Raw genomic sequence first — 15042 nt, 5'->3', positions numbered from 1 at the left:
GAGTTGGTACTTAAAACATTTTAAAATTTAAAACAGTTCAAAAAAATCTCCGGCGCAAATTTGTCTGCTAATTGATATGAACTAATTCACCATCACGCTGTTCTAGCAAAAATTCATTTTTCTTCAAAATCAGTTTTCTTCGCATAGCGAGCTGACAATGGATCAAATGGAGAGGGGGATGAGGCAGCATGAAGGGAGGCCAAACGCCAAAGGAACTGACTTGATTACTTGAGTAATGATGCTCGAGAGCGAGAGGCGCTCGGCCAAACGGGGGCAGGCAGCTGTTCGCCCGTGCTTACCGTATGAACCTCGGCCGGCCATCTTATGAAACTGCTGCCAGGTGAGGGGCCCCTGGACGCCCCAGGACCGCACCGTCCTCTTCTTCTGGATGGCGTCCTGGAGGACGGGCTGTAGGGAGAGCAGGACCCGCAGTACGTCCTGAGAGCAGAGAGCGCTCACGTCCACAGCTAACGGAAAAGAGAGAAACGCGTTGTTTACCAGACGTATAAAACATTCAACGTGGGCGTCAGTTGGATTCACCGTGTAAAAATTCAGAGGAAAAAAAACAGAACGTAGATGAGCAAACCGATAACACGAGCTAATACGTACGCACTCGCGCTGGTACACACGGCACAACAAGATACTACAAAAATCAAGAGGAATCTAAAGATACGGATCAAATTTCCTACGCGCTGAGGGCCCTGAGAGATGTACTTGACTTGAGCGAGAGTGGCTTGTCTCTTACCGTTGCGTTTAGCCCAGTGGTGCAAGCAAGTGCTCTTCACCAGCGTCTCATCCACTTTTCCGCCAGACATGTTGTCCATGAACTGCCGGCCGTGCTCCAGGGCCAAGTAGCAGTCGTTGTGGAAGTCCCTCTCCTCCAGTCGCACGCAGGGGGGGATGGAGGAGCCCCCGGCGCCCGGAGACGGCGAGCTTTGGCTTTCCGGGCCGGCGATGGGAGAGAAGGGGTTGGTGCACTGGTCTTGCAAGAGGAGAATGAGCTCGTCAGGGACTTTGTCCTTCCCCGTTCCTCCCGTCCTCTCCAGGGAGGCGTTCCGCAACGCCTCGAAGCGCTTCTCCGCCTCCCGGCTGACGTCCGATCCGCGGCCTATGATGTCCAGCTCGTCCTCCAGGAAGAGCCCCGAGCCGTTGCCGTAGCGACGGTTGACCACGGCGCTGAAGCCGCAGCCGCAGGGGTACTGGGCCTCCATGTTGGGGTCGCTGATGTACACGCCCACGTCGGCTCCCTTGATGTTCATGTTGCAGACGCAGACGCAGCAGCTGTCGAAGTTGCAGTCTTTGAAGAGGTTCATGACGGACTCGGACAGGATGAGGGTGACGTAGAGGCTGTGGGCTTCCGGGATGGAGGGGACGGTGGCGGGCTCCACCGAGTTGAGCGGCCGGCAGGTGGAGGGCGTGGAGGCGGGAGAGTACAGGTCGGAGTTCTCGTACTTCAGAGAGCCTTGGACGCTGGCGGGGCCGCGCGGCGTTCGGGGCGTGCGCGGGGTTCGGGGGGTGGGGGCCGAGAAACGGGGCGTGGCAGGCGAAGGTAAGATGCCCGTTCCGCTGTTGCTGGGTGGGGCGCTGTTGGACATGAAGGGAGTGTGTGTCTGAGGGGTGTAGGTTTGACTGTAGTCTTGTTCCATAGCACTGCCCACACTTGGGATGTTACTGAAACACACACACACACAAAAAAGCAGCTTACTCATCAGTCCTTCCCAGGGTTTTTTTTTTTTTTTTACACCATCCACAAAATAACATTTTAAATAAATACACTCACTGAACACTAAAACAATCGCACAATACAATTACGCGATTATTCAGCCGGGATTTTATCGACGGGCGCAGAGTTAATGCTTTGCTTAGAGCGCAGAATGTTTTATGAGTGACATATATTCTGTAACCCCCCCTCCTTAAGGAGTCTGAGGTAGAAGGGAAGAGCCTATTTTTGGATTGGCGGGGCTGCAGGCAACTGTGAAAGTAATGAAAGCATGGTCTGGCCCACGCTCTGTTTCTTAGAGTGTGTGTGTGTGTGTGTGTGTTAGAGTTTCTTTTTCCACTGGTGGCCTTTCAAACAGCTGGGGAAGAACAGCCTGGTGCCAGAAAAGGTGTCAGTAGTCCATTTGCAGGTTATAAAAAGTGGCCTAACCAGCTTACAAAGCGCTTTGTGACGACTTTTTTTCGGGCCAACACGCCACACTGTCGGGCTTAGCACCCACAGGACAAACCCTCTCTCTCTCTCTCTCTTTCCCACATACTGACATAATTTTCCCTCAGATCAAGTGACTTCATTTCCTTTATGGAGTTCTTCCTCCTGATTGCCATCTGAACTATAAAAATGAAGACGCAGTGCATTTAAATCTTACAAAACCTTATTTAAGAAAAAAAAAAAATGTCGTGTGCTACTCGCTACTCTGCTCATATGGAGAGAATATTAACATGCAATCGATATCACGATATTTCCATGGTTACGGACGAGACAGAGAGAGGGACACGGAAACGCGATGCACGGCAATACAGTCTGGATTTTGTAAAGCATATCAAACATATTTATGCCCTCTGACCAATCAGGAGACAGAAGAATATGAGGTTTGGCATTTGGGAAGTGCCGGCGAAATGCACGCGGCAGAAGCGGAGCAGTATTTGAATATGAAAAAGAGAAGGATATGAGGTGGAGGAAGACCACAGCAGCGGCCCCAGATGAGCTCGATAATCCTCACCTTTCACTCATTACCATTTTTACACTCCTTTCTTTCTTTTTTTCTTTTCTTTTTTTCTCTTTTTTCACCGAGCCTTTCAATCAGCCATGCATGAAAGAGTGTGTGTGCAAGTGTATGTGTGTGTGTGAAGGAGAGAGACTGAGGGAGAGAGACTAGGGGAGAGAGCGAGAGAGAGAGAGACTGAGAGAAAGAGAGGGAGTGTGTGTGTATGTGTGTGTGTGTGAGTGTTTGAATGTGCGTAAAAAAAAAAAAGACATTAATGATTTATGACTGCTTCAGAAGAACTGACTCCATGCATGTGGATGTGAGTATTTGGGTGAGAGTGTGTGTGTGTGTGTCATGGGGAGGGTGTCATCTGCGAGCTCTCAGTCAGCCGGCTCAGGGATGAGGCCGGGGTCAAAAGGTCAGACTAACAAGTGGCATGCTACTCACCTGTCCTTGTTGAAGGTCATTGGAGGCACGGGATTGAGTAGCTCCAGCTTGCTGACTGTCCAGCTGGGCCGGTACACACACTCCTCAGGCAAACGGATGGGAGGCAGACACTGGCTTGGCAGCGTCTTCAGAGGAGCAAACATGGAGCAGCCCACAAATGCCTGGCAGAGCTCCGGCTTATACACAAATGAGAAGTCCTGGTGGTGGGGGGGGGGGGGGGGGGGGGGGGGGGGGTGTAAAGAGGAGGAAAGCAACACAGAGATGACTAAGAAACTGAGAGAAATGATCCTGTGTCTGATTAAAAAGAAAAAAGAAAAAAAAACACATCCAGACACTTAAAACACATTTTGCGGTGTAAAATATCAAAAGAACCTAATTACTGAATAAATACATAACAATGCAGCCTATCAGAATCCAGATCTAATCTATCCCTACGACATGTTTCTCCCCCCCCCCACCCCCCCCCCCTCCCAACACGTGTCCCTTCGTCACCCTGCTCTGTCGTTCCTCGACTTGGACCACGGGAAGACGAGGCTTACTTTGATCTCAGAGGGCTTGGGGCTACAGAAGCTCTCCTCGACCTCGATCTTGAACTGGCCCCCCAGGGAAGAGGCCCCGTCCAGCGTGGTCATGCCTGGCCCGGCCTCCATGCTGCCGTAATCCTTGCTGCCCATGTTCATGGGCGAGTAACCCATGATGTGCTGCTCCAGAGACGGAGGAGTGGGGAACATCTGGTGCAGATCAGCTGTGCCTGAGGGACGGAGAGAGAGAGAGAGAGGGAGAAAAAGAGAGGGAGGGAGGGAGGGAGAGAGAGAGAGAGAGGGAGAAAAAGAGAGGGAGGGAGGGAGGAAGAGAGAGAGAGAGAGAAAGAGAGAGAGGGGGGGGGGGGAAGAGAATGTAGGGAGGGAAGGAGGGAGGCATCGTTCTGTTAATGGAGTTTTTAAACATTATCTTAATCAAGATACAAGCCAGGCCTGACATAGCTGTTAGCTGAATCCTCTAAACCCCCCCCCCCCCAATAAATAAATAAATAAATAAGCCAGGGGACTCATTTAGTATTTTGACATTTCTATTTAAACTGCTACACTGCACTGTGTTATGTGAGTGATTCAAAATTAAGACACGGGTTTAAGGTCCTGGATATTCTGAATGTTTAACAAGTGTTCAAAAAAAAAAAAACCCTGAGTCAAATTCAGCCAGCAGGGAGCGCTATACTGGAAAAACAACTACAAAACACAACAAACACATTGAAACATACAGTGAGATGCCTAAGAATAAAACTTTGCCTCCATGCAATAGTTTGACATGAGGAATTTGTCTTACTGATGCAAGGCACAGGGTCGAGAGTTGCGGGCTTGGCTTCTTTATTACCAAACTTCTCATCTGTTCCACCGGCCGCCCTCCTCAATCCCGGCTGGAAAAGTAAAAAAAAAAAAAAAGATGAATCAGATTAAAAACATAAGAGTTCTATCGCTAGGCCGTGAAAAACATGAACTAAACAGTTTCATCTGGGTTAACCCTTGTTCTTTGCCAGCTTTTTTTTTTTTGGTTGTTTTTTGTTTTGTTTTGTTTTGTTTTGTTTTGTTTTGTTTTGTGTTGTGTTGTTTTGTTTTGAGGCAATCTGTTGGCAGATTTCAGCTGGTGTCGCAGTATTCTCCTACACGATACAGCGTTAGTGTAAAATCTGCCAGCTACATTTCACTCAGTTGCTGCAAAAAAAAAAAAAGAAAAAAAAATGAAAAAAGAAAAATAACACACACACTACGGAAGCTATTCATCTGGCGTGGCCAGGAGAAAAAGCCTATGTCTGAATGTGAGCCACAAGTTCTCTGCAAAACGCCTCGAAAGAAAGAAAAATGAAAAAAAAAAGGCAAGCATCTGCCAAACATGTTCCACCTCAGAGCTCTATTCTGAATTATCACATATTCACAGTGGGGTTTTTTTTCAAAACGGGTTTGTGTGGGCGTTTGTGTCGCCTGGGCCGTCACTGACCGCGAGTTCGTCCTCGTCCGAGTTGAAGAGGTTGTCCAGGTCGTTGATGGACACGGCCAGGTCCGTCTCGTGGATCAGGCTGGTGGAGGTGGCGCGGTTGTGGGCCGCGGCGCGTTGGGCGTCTGCGCGGGTGGAGCACACAGAGAGACCGAGACAGAAAAAGAGGTTACGCGAGAAACTGCTGTCGTTCTACTTTTTTTTTTTTTGTTTTGTATTAGTTTTTTTATTGTCCGGCCAATAGGTACAGCGCTAACAACCCTTACAGAACTGGGCCTTGGGTGCCGTTAAGAAAGATCAACAAGAGATTCTTTCCTTTAACACACTCGTAGATTGAGATGGTTTGTCTTGGCTGTTAGGAGAATACAAAAGGCAGCAACAGTAAACAGGCTTGAGCTTTTATTGGACGTTAGAGGCCCAGTTCATAAAGCAGGAAACCCCTGGCATCTCTCCTGTCTTATCCCGTGTGGACAGCTTACTCAGAGGGTAGTGAAAAGGTCTGTTTTGTGGCAGAGATGTACTGAGGTCCTTACCGTCTGATGGCCCTGCTCCACCGTCTTCCCCCTGACAAAGACAGAGATTGAAAGAACAAAGAGAGAGAGAGAGAGAGAGAGAGAGAGAGAGAGAGAGAAAAACAGACAGAATGAATTATAAGGACTGAGGCACTGAATGTGGAAACACTTAGTAATGTGGTGCAGGGAAGTTAACAAGTGCACGGTTGGGACCTCGTGAACTACAAATCTTGTGCGACACATACAAACACACACACACTCACACACACATATCCAAACACACACAGTTATCTGATTTGATCTCACACTCACTACCATCAGCTGCCACCCAGTGTGTCTGTAAGCTGATCCAGGTGCTACCTGACCTCAAATGAGAGCTCGCTCTCCTTCTCTCTCTCTCTCTCTCTCTCTCTCTCTCTCTCTCTCTCCTTCTCTCTCTCACTCTCTCTCTCGAGATTAGTTTGGGCATGCACATAAACAAGAGCAGGAGGCAAAAGGGAGAGAAAGAGAAAAATAAGGGAAGGACTCTGACTTGGCCTAATGAGATGAACAGGACAACACTAGATCTGCATGAGAAAAATACCTCGGGTGTCTTAACAAGCTCTCTAATGTAATATCGATATCAGCACACACACACACACACACACACACACACACACACACACGCTCTCCGGCAGGAGCTCCTCTCTCCTCTTCAGCGTATACGCAGACAGTCAGGGAACAGCATGTTCCAAACATTCATTTCATTAGGCTTTACAGAGGTCTCTGGCCCGGACGGCAATACGCTACGTCACCTCAGGACATAGCATACAGCAATAAACTCAAATGGGTCAAAGAGTGTCTTATTTCTCCTCCTCCCATACACGTGTGAAAATAGGTTTTTATCCGTCTCCCCTTAAAAGGCCCTCCCAACTGCCGCACTGCCTGAGAAATCAAAAAAAAAAAAAAGGGGGGGGGGGGGGGGAAGAGAGGATTAAAAATCTACAGATGCCAATACCACTCTCTCATCAATACCAGTGGCCCTGTGAGGAGGAGAAGGAATTTGGTGGCTGATTATCTGCATGGTGTGAAAAATGAAAGCATACTGGAGCGCCCGCACGCACACGCACACACACACCCCTACACAAACACACAAACACACACCCCTACACAAACACAAACCCCTACACAAACACACACCCCTACACACACACACACCCCCCCACACACACACACCCCCCCCACACACACACAAACACACACCCCCCCACACACACACAAACACACACCCCCACACACACACACAAACACACACCCCTACACACACACACAAACACACAACCCCACACACACACACCCCTACACACACACACACAAACACACACACACACAAACACACACACACACAAACACACACACACCCCTGTACTCTGCAAATGGCCGATTCCCAGGGTTATATTACACTAGTCCTCTTTGCCAAGATCCGAGCGTTCGGAGAGAAACCCCTTCCCTCTGTCCAGCCCAGCCTCTGTCTACTTCCCCACTTAGCCCTTTTAATGTCACACTACTGCTGTTGTTGTTTAATAAAAACTTCGACAATAAATCTCTCTCGGTTAAGGGAGGCTGTATTTGTATTAGCTGTAAACACAAGCGGTGATGAGAACCCAGTAAAATGAGCTACGCTGGGATGAACAGCTCTACAGCTGAATAAAAACACGCGCGGTGGTGAAGTCTGGAAAAGGCTGTTCGGGGGGGGTTATGACCCCACGCCCCCGCTGACATCGTCATGGGAACAGGCTTGTTCTGTGCTTGGCTTGGGACTCATGTGGGGCGTTGGGGTAAGTCTGCGCTCCGCGACGGTCCCAAAAGTACACGTGGGCGACGTCGTTTACGCCCGCTGTGCTGTCCATCACATTCTCAAAACCCACTCTGCACGCAGTCATGAAGAACGATCAGCCATGTAGTGATGGGGGAAAAAAGAGGTAAAAAAAAAAAAGGGGGGGGGTGGTGTGTGGTAGAGCAGATGTGTTTCTCCCACAACATGCAAATACACACTGACACATACACAGAAATATACACATACACACACACACACACAAAGATTGGTTTTTTTTGGAGTGAAATTGTGTAGCAGCACACAGTGGAGGCAGTGGTGTCAAAGCCTGACGCATGTGTGGCGTTCCTGGGGGGGGGGGGGTCCCCATCTAAAAAGATGTTAAAAATTGGAAAGGGGGGGGGTGGTGCAGGAGAACTCCTTTAAAGAGGTACGGTTCAGCGAATGGGGTTTTCATCTCGTTTAACTTGGCTGCGTCCGCAGGAGAGAGAGGAGGAAGGAGGCTCGAGCACTCCACTCCGCTACAACAGCTCCTGCCCACACACACTGCACCCCCCCCCCCCGCGGGCGTCTGAAGCCATTCTTAAAAGAGAAAAAAAAAAAAAAAGGGGTGAACGGAGGGCTAAGGGTCTTGCCCCAAAAAAAGCCCACGTGGTAGAGAAAACGGCCGACTCGCACGTTTGAGCTACTGACAGGCCAGAGGGGTTCTGGTTCAAATCCTGAGTCGAACGAAAGCGCAACTGTAAAACTTCAGGTTTACAGTCCTGTAACTGAGTATTGCTATTGTGCTCCTGGGCAAAGCTCCACTCCACTAATAGCTGTAGGAGGAAAAAAAAAAAAAAAAACACGGATCCCTGTTCAGTTATTTCCCTCAATGAGATATGCTTCTCAATGAATCTTCTCTGGCTGAGGAGATCAAAAAAAAAAAAAAATAAATCTAAGCCCGAACACAAAAAAGTTAAACACGGAAAGATGATTAAAAGAAAATCCTGCAGAAAAGGATTCGGATGATGTGGGCAGGTCTCGTTTTGCTAATAATTCATCTATTTCCCAAAGTATCGCACTTTCCAACGACGCTTTTTTTTCTTTTTTTTTTTAAGGAGAAGCACCGTTTTCCGTTTAGTTCATGTCAAAGGGTGTTCAGTAGAAACCATCTCTCAGTGAAACTGACATCAGAAGGAGGCTCGTTCATGATAACAGGTGAGAAATTTCCTGATGGGGAAAACTGGAAACGTTAGCCTCGGGCTAGACTAAGCCCAACCCGCCGAAGACACAGCAGAGAAACATGAGAGGGGGGAGGGAAACTCAGAAACCGCAAGAGAGAGAGCGAGAGAGAGAGGGACAGACAGCCAGAGTGACGGAGCCGGTCTCTTACCTTGTGTTTCTTGCCTGGCTCTCGCTCCCCGCCCGCTTTGTCTTTCCTGTCAGAGAAGGTGAACTTCACGTCCCCGTCCACGAAGGCGTAAGGGTCGACCTCTGGTTCGTGGTCGCCGTCGGGGAAGGCCGCGGCCAGGTACTGGTTTCGCTGACTGACGTACTTCTGGATCCTCTCCTCAGAGACTTTCAGAGGCTTCTTAGAGCTGGCCATTAACCTGCAGGCAGAGGTCAAACAGGGGTCGTTCTCAGTTCTCAATGCCCGTGAAAACAAACCGACGGTTAGGTCTACGTCACAGCATTCACAGCTAAGGGACACAGTGTATGGGCCAGCAGTAGTTTTTCACTAAACAGTGAGAGAACATTGTGGATTAAGTGTCAGTATGTGGAGAGGCAAACAGCATAGTGTCTGGCAGCGTGACACGGATTCACTGACCAGCTGTGTCAGGAGAAACCAAGAGAAAACTCTGGAAAGACCATGCTTTCTGACAATGTAAGAGTGACCATACGTCTGACCGGGAAGTCAAAAAGAGATCGACAAAGGCTAGATTAAAGTAAAGCCTTGGACTCCTTTGTATTTAAACAATGGCTTTCAAAAACCTTGCCTTCAAGAAGTTACTCTGACACTCCAAATGTATAAAAGAGAAACTACTCAAAAACATACATAATGCCAATTTAGAGAATCGGACTGCTGCGGACTCGTATGGCTGATTATTCAGACGAGGATTATGTACTATGCCTCTGTTCTAAATGAAGCACACCGTGCAACAGAAACCCCAATCCACCAGAAACTGCATGAGCTGAGTGTTCTCACACTCGGGCCTGGAACCCTTTTTTTCTTTCATTCTTTCCCTTTCTTCTCTCAGACGCTGTGCTTTGGAGTCTCTGTTCTGTTCTGTTCTGTTCGGTGTGTGTGTGTGTGTGTGTGTGTGACCCAGCTCCTGACCACTCTCACACGTCAGGCGGCTGTGACTCTGATGAGGGCTGACAGGACGCAGTAGCCATGGCCAGAGATTAGTGGCCCCGTTCAGAGGCTCCGCGGCCCTGGGGATTACACACTGCACCAGAACAGGGTAAAGCACGACCCAGGACAACGCCGGCAGCTTACGTAACCTTCCCATCATTCCTAGCGTCATCCGCCGACCGTGTTTTCCTCTCTCTCTCTCTCTCTCTAAATTCACGTTTCTTCCTTTCATCACAGTATTTTCATTTTTCTACATCCGCTGTGGGTGTAACACAGTATCATCAGTGGATCCGTCTCTATTCCTAATCCCCTACCTACAGCCCTGAGTCCAGTGTCTTTTTCTGTGTGTGTGTGTGTGTTTGTCTGTGTCTGCATATATGTGTACGTCTGTGTGTGTGTGTACATGTGTATGTCTGCGAGCGTATGTGTGTGCACGCGCGTGTGTATGTGCGTATGTGTCTGTGTGTCTGTGTGTCTGTGTGTGTGTGTGTGTGTGTGTGTGTGTGTGTTGGGGGGGGGGGGGGGGCGCGTGTGTTTGTGCGTTCAGAATCGATAAAGCTCTCGCCGGACTGCTGCAGTGCTTGGCATGCACATTAGTGATGTATGATGTCAAAAGGGCACATACTGAGAGATTAACGTGCCGTGTGCCATCAGGACTGTATAGAAACAGAGACAGAGAGAGCAAAAGAGAGAGGGAGGGAGAGAGAGAGAGAGAGAGAGAGAGAGAGAAAGAGAGAGAGAAAGAAAGAAAAAAAGGAATAGAGAGAGAAGCAGAGCACAGGAGAGGGGAGGGGAGGTGAATGGGAGGTTGGGGGGGGTTGAGGCCAGAGATGACATAGACTACTGCTCTTTCAAAACACATTCTACACAACAGAGAACATGAGGTCCTAGATGGGGGGCATTCTTTAACAGACAGGGGCAACTAACCATAAAAAACAGACAGGGAGGGGAAGAGATCAGGGCCTCCAGTGTCGTAACAGAGGTGCCGCTAACATAGCTCCAGCATGCCTGTGCGCTAACTACTGCGATTCGGGTGTTTTTGTCGACAGCGGGCGCTGGGTGTAAGAGCGTGGGTACTCACTCGGTGACGGACACGACGTTGTCCTGGCTCGACATCGACTCCTCCCTCAGTTTGTCTCCCGGGAGCAGCGGCGTGGGGAATTCCGCGTCTCTCCGACGGGGCAGGTTGAAGAACTTCCACGGCGCGTGACCGCCGTCCTCCTCCAGGTTGACCGCAGCGCCCACGTAGACGGTTGGCTCCAGGGGCTCGGGGTAGGCCGCGTGGAAGGGCGGAGCCATGGGCTCCAGCCGGGGGTCCTCCGTGCTTTTCTGGGGCAGCAGGCAGGGTTCGGCGGAGGCCGGGTAAAAGTGTTGGCTGTGGGGCGTGGAGGGGTTCTTCATCGTCTCCCCCGGATCTTCCGCGCGGTCGCAGGGGTGGGGGCTGAGGGGAGGGGGTTGGGGCGACCCCACCATCTCCGCCGGTCCTCCGCCCGCCGCTCCCCCGCTTCCGCCCTGCAGCTGCGGGGGTTTGGCCACGGGGCTGACGTCGGCGGGACGCAGGCCCGGGAAGCGTCCCCCCTCCTGGGCCCTGAGGGCCAGCCGCTGTCCCGCCGACGCCTCGGCCTCCATGCTGACGTCGTCGCTGGCGGAGCTGCGGTGGTGAAAAGGCGTCTGGGGACGTTTCTGCTGCTTGTCGCCTTTCTCCGGCTTCTCCGTGGCCTTGTGCTTGCTGGGCGGCTGGGGGGGCTGGCTGGCGGAGGGGGGTTGACCGGGAGTGCTCCCCGTTCTCTGCTTCAAGTTTTTGTGCCTGAGTTTAAATTAAAAAAAAAAAAAGACATTATTCAGCGTGTAAAATCAAATAAAGTCGTGTAATCTTAAGTATAATTTGCCAGGTCTAAACACTGTGCAATTACTAATCAGGAAACAGAGAAACTGAGTTTTTAACAGCTCTTACACCACAGCGTGAAACAATCAATCTAACTGGCCGTTAAGCCCGCGCGGTCTTTCTCTATGAAAATGCGACGACACATACAGCCTGGAATTACCACTCTCTCCTTTTCCGCCATATTCTATAAATTCCATATTACACTTTCCTGTGAGGTTTTACAGCTCCATAACCAAAGCCCCCGTTTCCTTTTGGCTTCACTCGAACCAGCCTTTCAAGTCGGGGGGGGGGTACTTATTTAACATTGGCCTTCCTTTGGGACTACCTACAAAGACCAAGCCTGGTCACACTAGCCTGTAAACGGGCTTTCCCACAATGCCCTCTTGCCGCCCTCTCTGGTGGGGTGTGGGGAGGGGGGGGGCTGTCCCCGAGAACAGGGCTTCCCATTTGTTACTTTAGTTTTCAACATCATGTGTCGCTAAAAATTAAAAAAAAAAAAAAGACATTCATGTTTATCAGCAAACTGACTTCATGTCGTATATGGAGTTTCCACGGAGGGATTAAGCAGGTGGGAGTTATCGTTCTTCGGTGTTTGTTTAGTGATGAGAAAATTTGTCAAGACACGTAAACACAGAAAACCGCAGGCTACTGATGTTGGTGAGGGAACAGCTTGAGTGAAGAGGAGAACGCTTTCCTTAAACCATGGAGGGTTCGGTTGGTTGGTTGTCCTTCACATAGCATTAGCAGATTAGAGGTGAATGCTGCAGCTTGGAGGCCTCCCAAAGGAGCAGTGAAAAAAAATGGAAAGAAAGAAAAAAAAAAAAAAAAACACACACATTCACACATAGAAGAACCCCAACAAACAGCTACCTACGCAGTCAGAGGCATGTACCCAGGACCAGCTAAATAAACCAGCACAAGCCCAGCCAAAATTGTGGTCATTTGCATCTTTGCAGGGGGACTCCCTTTTCAATGTCACCTTCTTGTGCTGGGTCTCCTCCAGCAAAATAAAAAAAAAAAAAAAACACCTTTCAATGCCTCAATAAAAGCAGCCTGACAGGCTAAGCTAGAAGTATTCCGTTTACTCGTTCCACTTTCGTTCGGTACAGTACGTTTCCTGCCTTCACATGCTGCGCCCGGGAAAACACGACTGAATAATTCACATTCTGCTGCCTTTCCGGAACCTTCCGGAGTGCGCGTTATATTCAATCTTTCTATTCGCGCGGATGCTCGTTTGATGTGATGAAGACCACTTCGTATCAAAATCACGGACAAATTTAATATCTTGAGGCAATTTGGTGTCGGCTTGGGCGACGGAAAGAGAGACGGTCTCGTAAAGCTAAACAGGCAGGAATGGCACAAACAGAACGCAGCACACGCGCTAAAGGGGCCGGCGGACAGCTCTGTTTATGTGGAGCAAGAGTTTAGGTTTCAGTCCGTCTGGTACGGCGCCTCGGGAGAACGGAGGGAGGACATGCTGACTGCAGGTTTTTTCGGCGGCGGGGCGGGAGGGGGTTCGGGGAAGTTCCTCGGCCCCGGTTGAGTGAGGCCGTCGTCTGACCTTACGGATACAACCTCGCCCGTTCAGCCAGAGACACTCACTCATTCATCCACATTAGTCTCTGCAGTCTTTTTCAGACAAGCCATCACAGACCTCGCTCTGCCCACCCCCACCCCCTCCTTTTTTTTAAAGCTAAATCCAACAAGGAAATAACTTTTAAATAGACATGCAAACCCACGCAGAATGCTTTAGGTGTGACAGCTGCCGTTTTGTGGAGGGGGCGAAAAAAAAAAAGAAAAACCAGATTGAGGTCGTTTTACTCGAGACGGTTTGGGAACGTATGGGTAGCAAAAGAGCTTGAGATACACGAGTCACATCTGAAAAACATAACCTGCTACTTCTTCACAGAAAGCACAGTGCAGGTCCAGTGCGCAAAAGCGGTCTGTGAAAGTTCCTAGAGAAACAGCCCAAAATAATGCACCTTCACTTAACCCCATTTGACGTCAATTTACGGAAGCTTTCACGCTCTCCAAAACGACTCTTTTCTTTAACTTAACAGAGCATGTGCTATTTCTCAAAGCGTTTGCTGAAACTGTCTGTAATTTGAGTGAAGTGAACGGGCTGTGTGGTAAGAGCTGAAAAGGTCAGTTCAAACAGCCCGGGTCCAGCGCTACGTCGGCGGGAGACGTGTAAGTACCTGGAGCAGGTACAGGTTGACCTTTGTGTTGGTTCAACAAAGTCCCACGTCCCCAGTTTCTCCAACGCATCCTCTTCGCAAGTACCATTAGCTGTGGCTGAGAATTTCCGTCTATGAGGTAAAAAAAAAAAAAAAAAAGGATTTTTTTTCAACGAACGCAACATTGTTATAAACAGCCTTGATCATCAACAAATGCTATTCATTTTTAATCATCTCATTGTGTAAATATTTACTCATAAAACTGGCTCGTAAATGAACTGCAGTCGAAATCATGCAGCATTCAAAGTGCTCACTTATCTCAAGCTAAACTACAGAGCATGTTTGTCATTTTATCAGCCATATCTTACAAATTAATAATATCTTTTGTTGTGTGTGTGTGTGTGTGTAGCTGGAGTAGTACTGGCTCAGTGCTCGTTTGGTTATGTCTGTGTGGTAGTCTGATATGGGTTCGGACGTGGGCTGATTGGAGACGTGTGTGACTTACTTGTTCTGGGCTCGATTGAAATTGCACTCCTGCCATACGCGCTCCACCATCTGACTGGCCATCCTGCGCGGGATTTTCCCGCCATGGTGACTGGTGCTGTCCACGCTGAAACCGTCCATCGCCGACGGCAACTTCATCCACTTCTGCGCCGACTGAGAATCAACTGAGGTGAGAGAGAGAGACAGAGAGAGAGAGAGAAAGAGAGACAGAGAGCAAAAGCGAGAGCGAGAGCAAGTGCAAGAGCGAGAGAGAGAGAGAAACAGAGAGCGAGAGTGACAGCTGAACCTCCTGTAGTGGCTAAAACCTTTAGGCCATTAACTGTATGTTTACAAATAAAGGGCGAATCCTCTCAGGTTAGACGGGATACCTGTCTGGGCCTCCTCGGGTGACGTGGGAGGGGTGAGGGTGACTGATGACATTGCGGGGTCGCGTTGGGAAGCAGGCACTTGGTGGCCACTGGAGTAGACGGCCGTGCAGTGGGAGGACCCCACGGGGGTCACGCTGGGGATGTCCGACTGAGGAACCAGCACCAGACAGGCGGGGTACACCATCCGAACGCCACCTGGAACGCAGCGTCCGCAAAGTTCAGCGAGTTGGAGGTTTAATCGCGGACGGCTTTCGGGAAAGCCGCGTCGTTACCGCGACGCTGCTCGTATTTTACGTTCGAGGTT

At 49.6% G+C, this 15042-nt stretch overlaps 1 protein-coding gene across 2 annotated transcripts in view; it reads right to left on the bottom strand.

The window, feature by feature from the left end:
* The window catches only part of med13a (mediator complex subunit 13a), a 57721-nt gene that overhangs the window by 8452 nt on the left and 34227 nt on the right, over positions 1–15042 (bottom strand). Inside the window, exons 6-17 of one of the 2 annotated variants that reach the window (XM_030792395.1) lie at positions 14739–14933; positions 14372–14534; positions 13888–13998; positions 10886–11611; positions 8842–9058; positions 5675–5705; positions 5145–5266; positions 4476–4566; positions 3692–3903; positions 3153–3349; positions 746–1671; positions 300–467 (exon numbers count right to left, since the gene is read on the bottom strand). In XM_030792395.1, the coding sequence (XP_030648255.1) occupies positions 300–467; positions 746–1671; positions 3153–3349; positions 3692–3903; positions 4476–4566; positions 5145–5266; positions 5675–5705; positions 8842–9058; positions 10886–11611; positions 13888–13998; positions 14372–14534; positions 14739–14933 (3159 nt within the window). The remainder of the gene's footprint in view (positions 1–299; positions 468–745; positions 1672–3152; positions 3350–3691; positions 3904–4475; positions 4567–5144; positions 5267–5674; positions 5706–8841; positions 9059–10885; positions 11612–13887; positions 13999–14371; positions 14535–14738; positions 14934–15042) is intronic. The other variant, XM_030792396.1, reaches the window with a different exon arrangement.

Source organism: Chanos chanos, chromosome 15, assembly GCF_902362185.1.
Source record: "Chanos chanos chromosome 15, fChaCha1.1, whole genome shotgun sequence".
NCBI lineage: Eukaryota > Metazoa > Chordata > Actinopteri > Gonorynchiformes > Chanidae > Chanos > Chanos chanos.
Note: the sequence above shows the minus strand (reverse complement) of the source record. Positions and strands in the feature narration are given on the sequence as shown.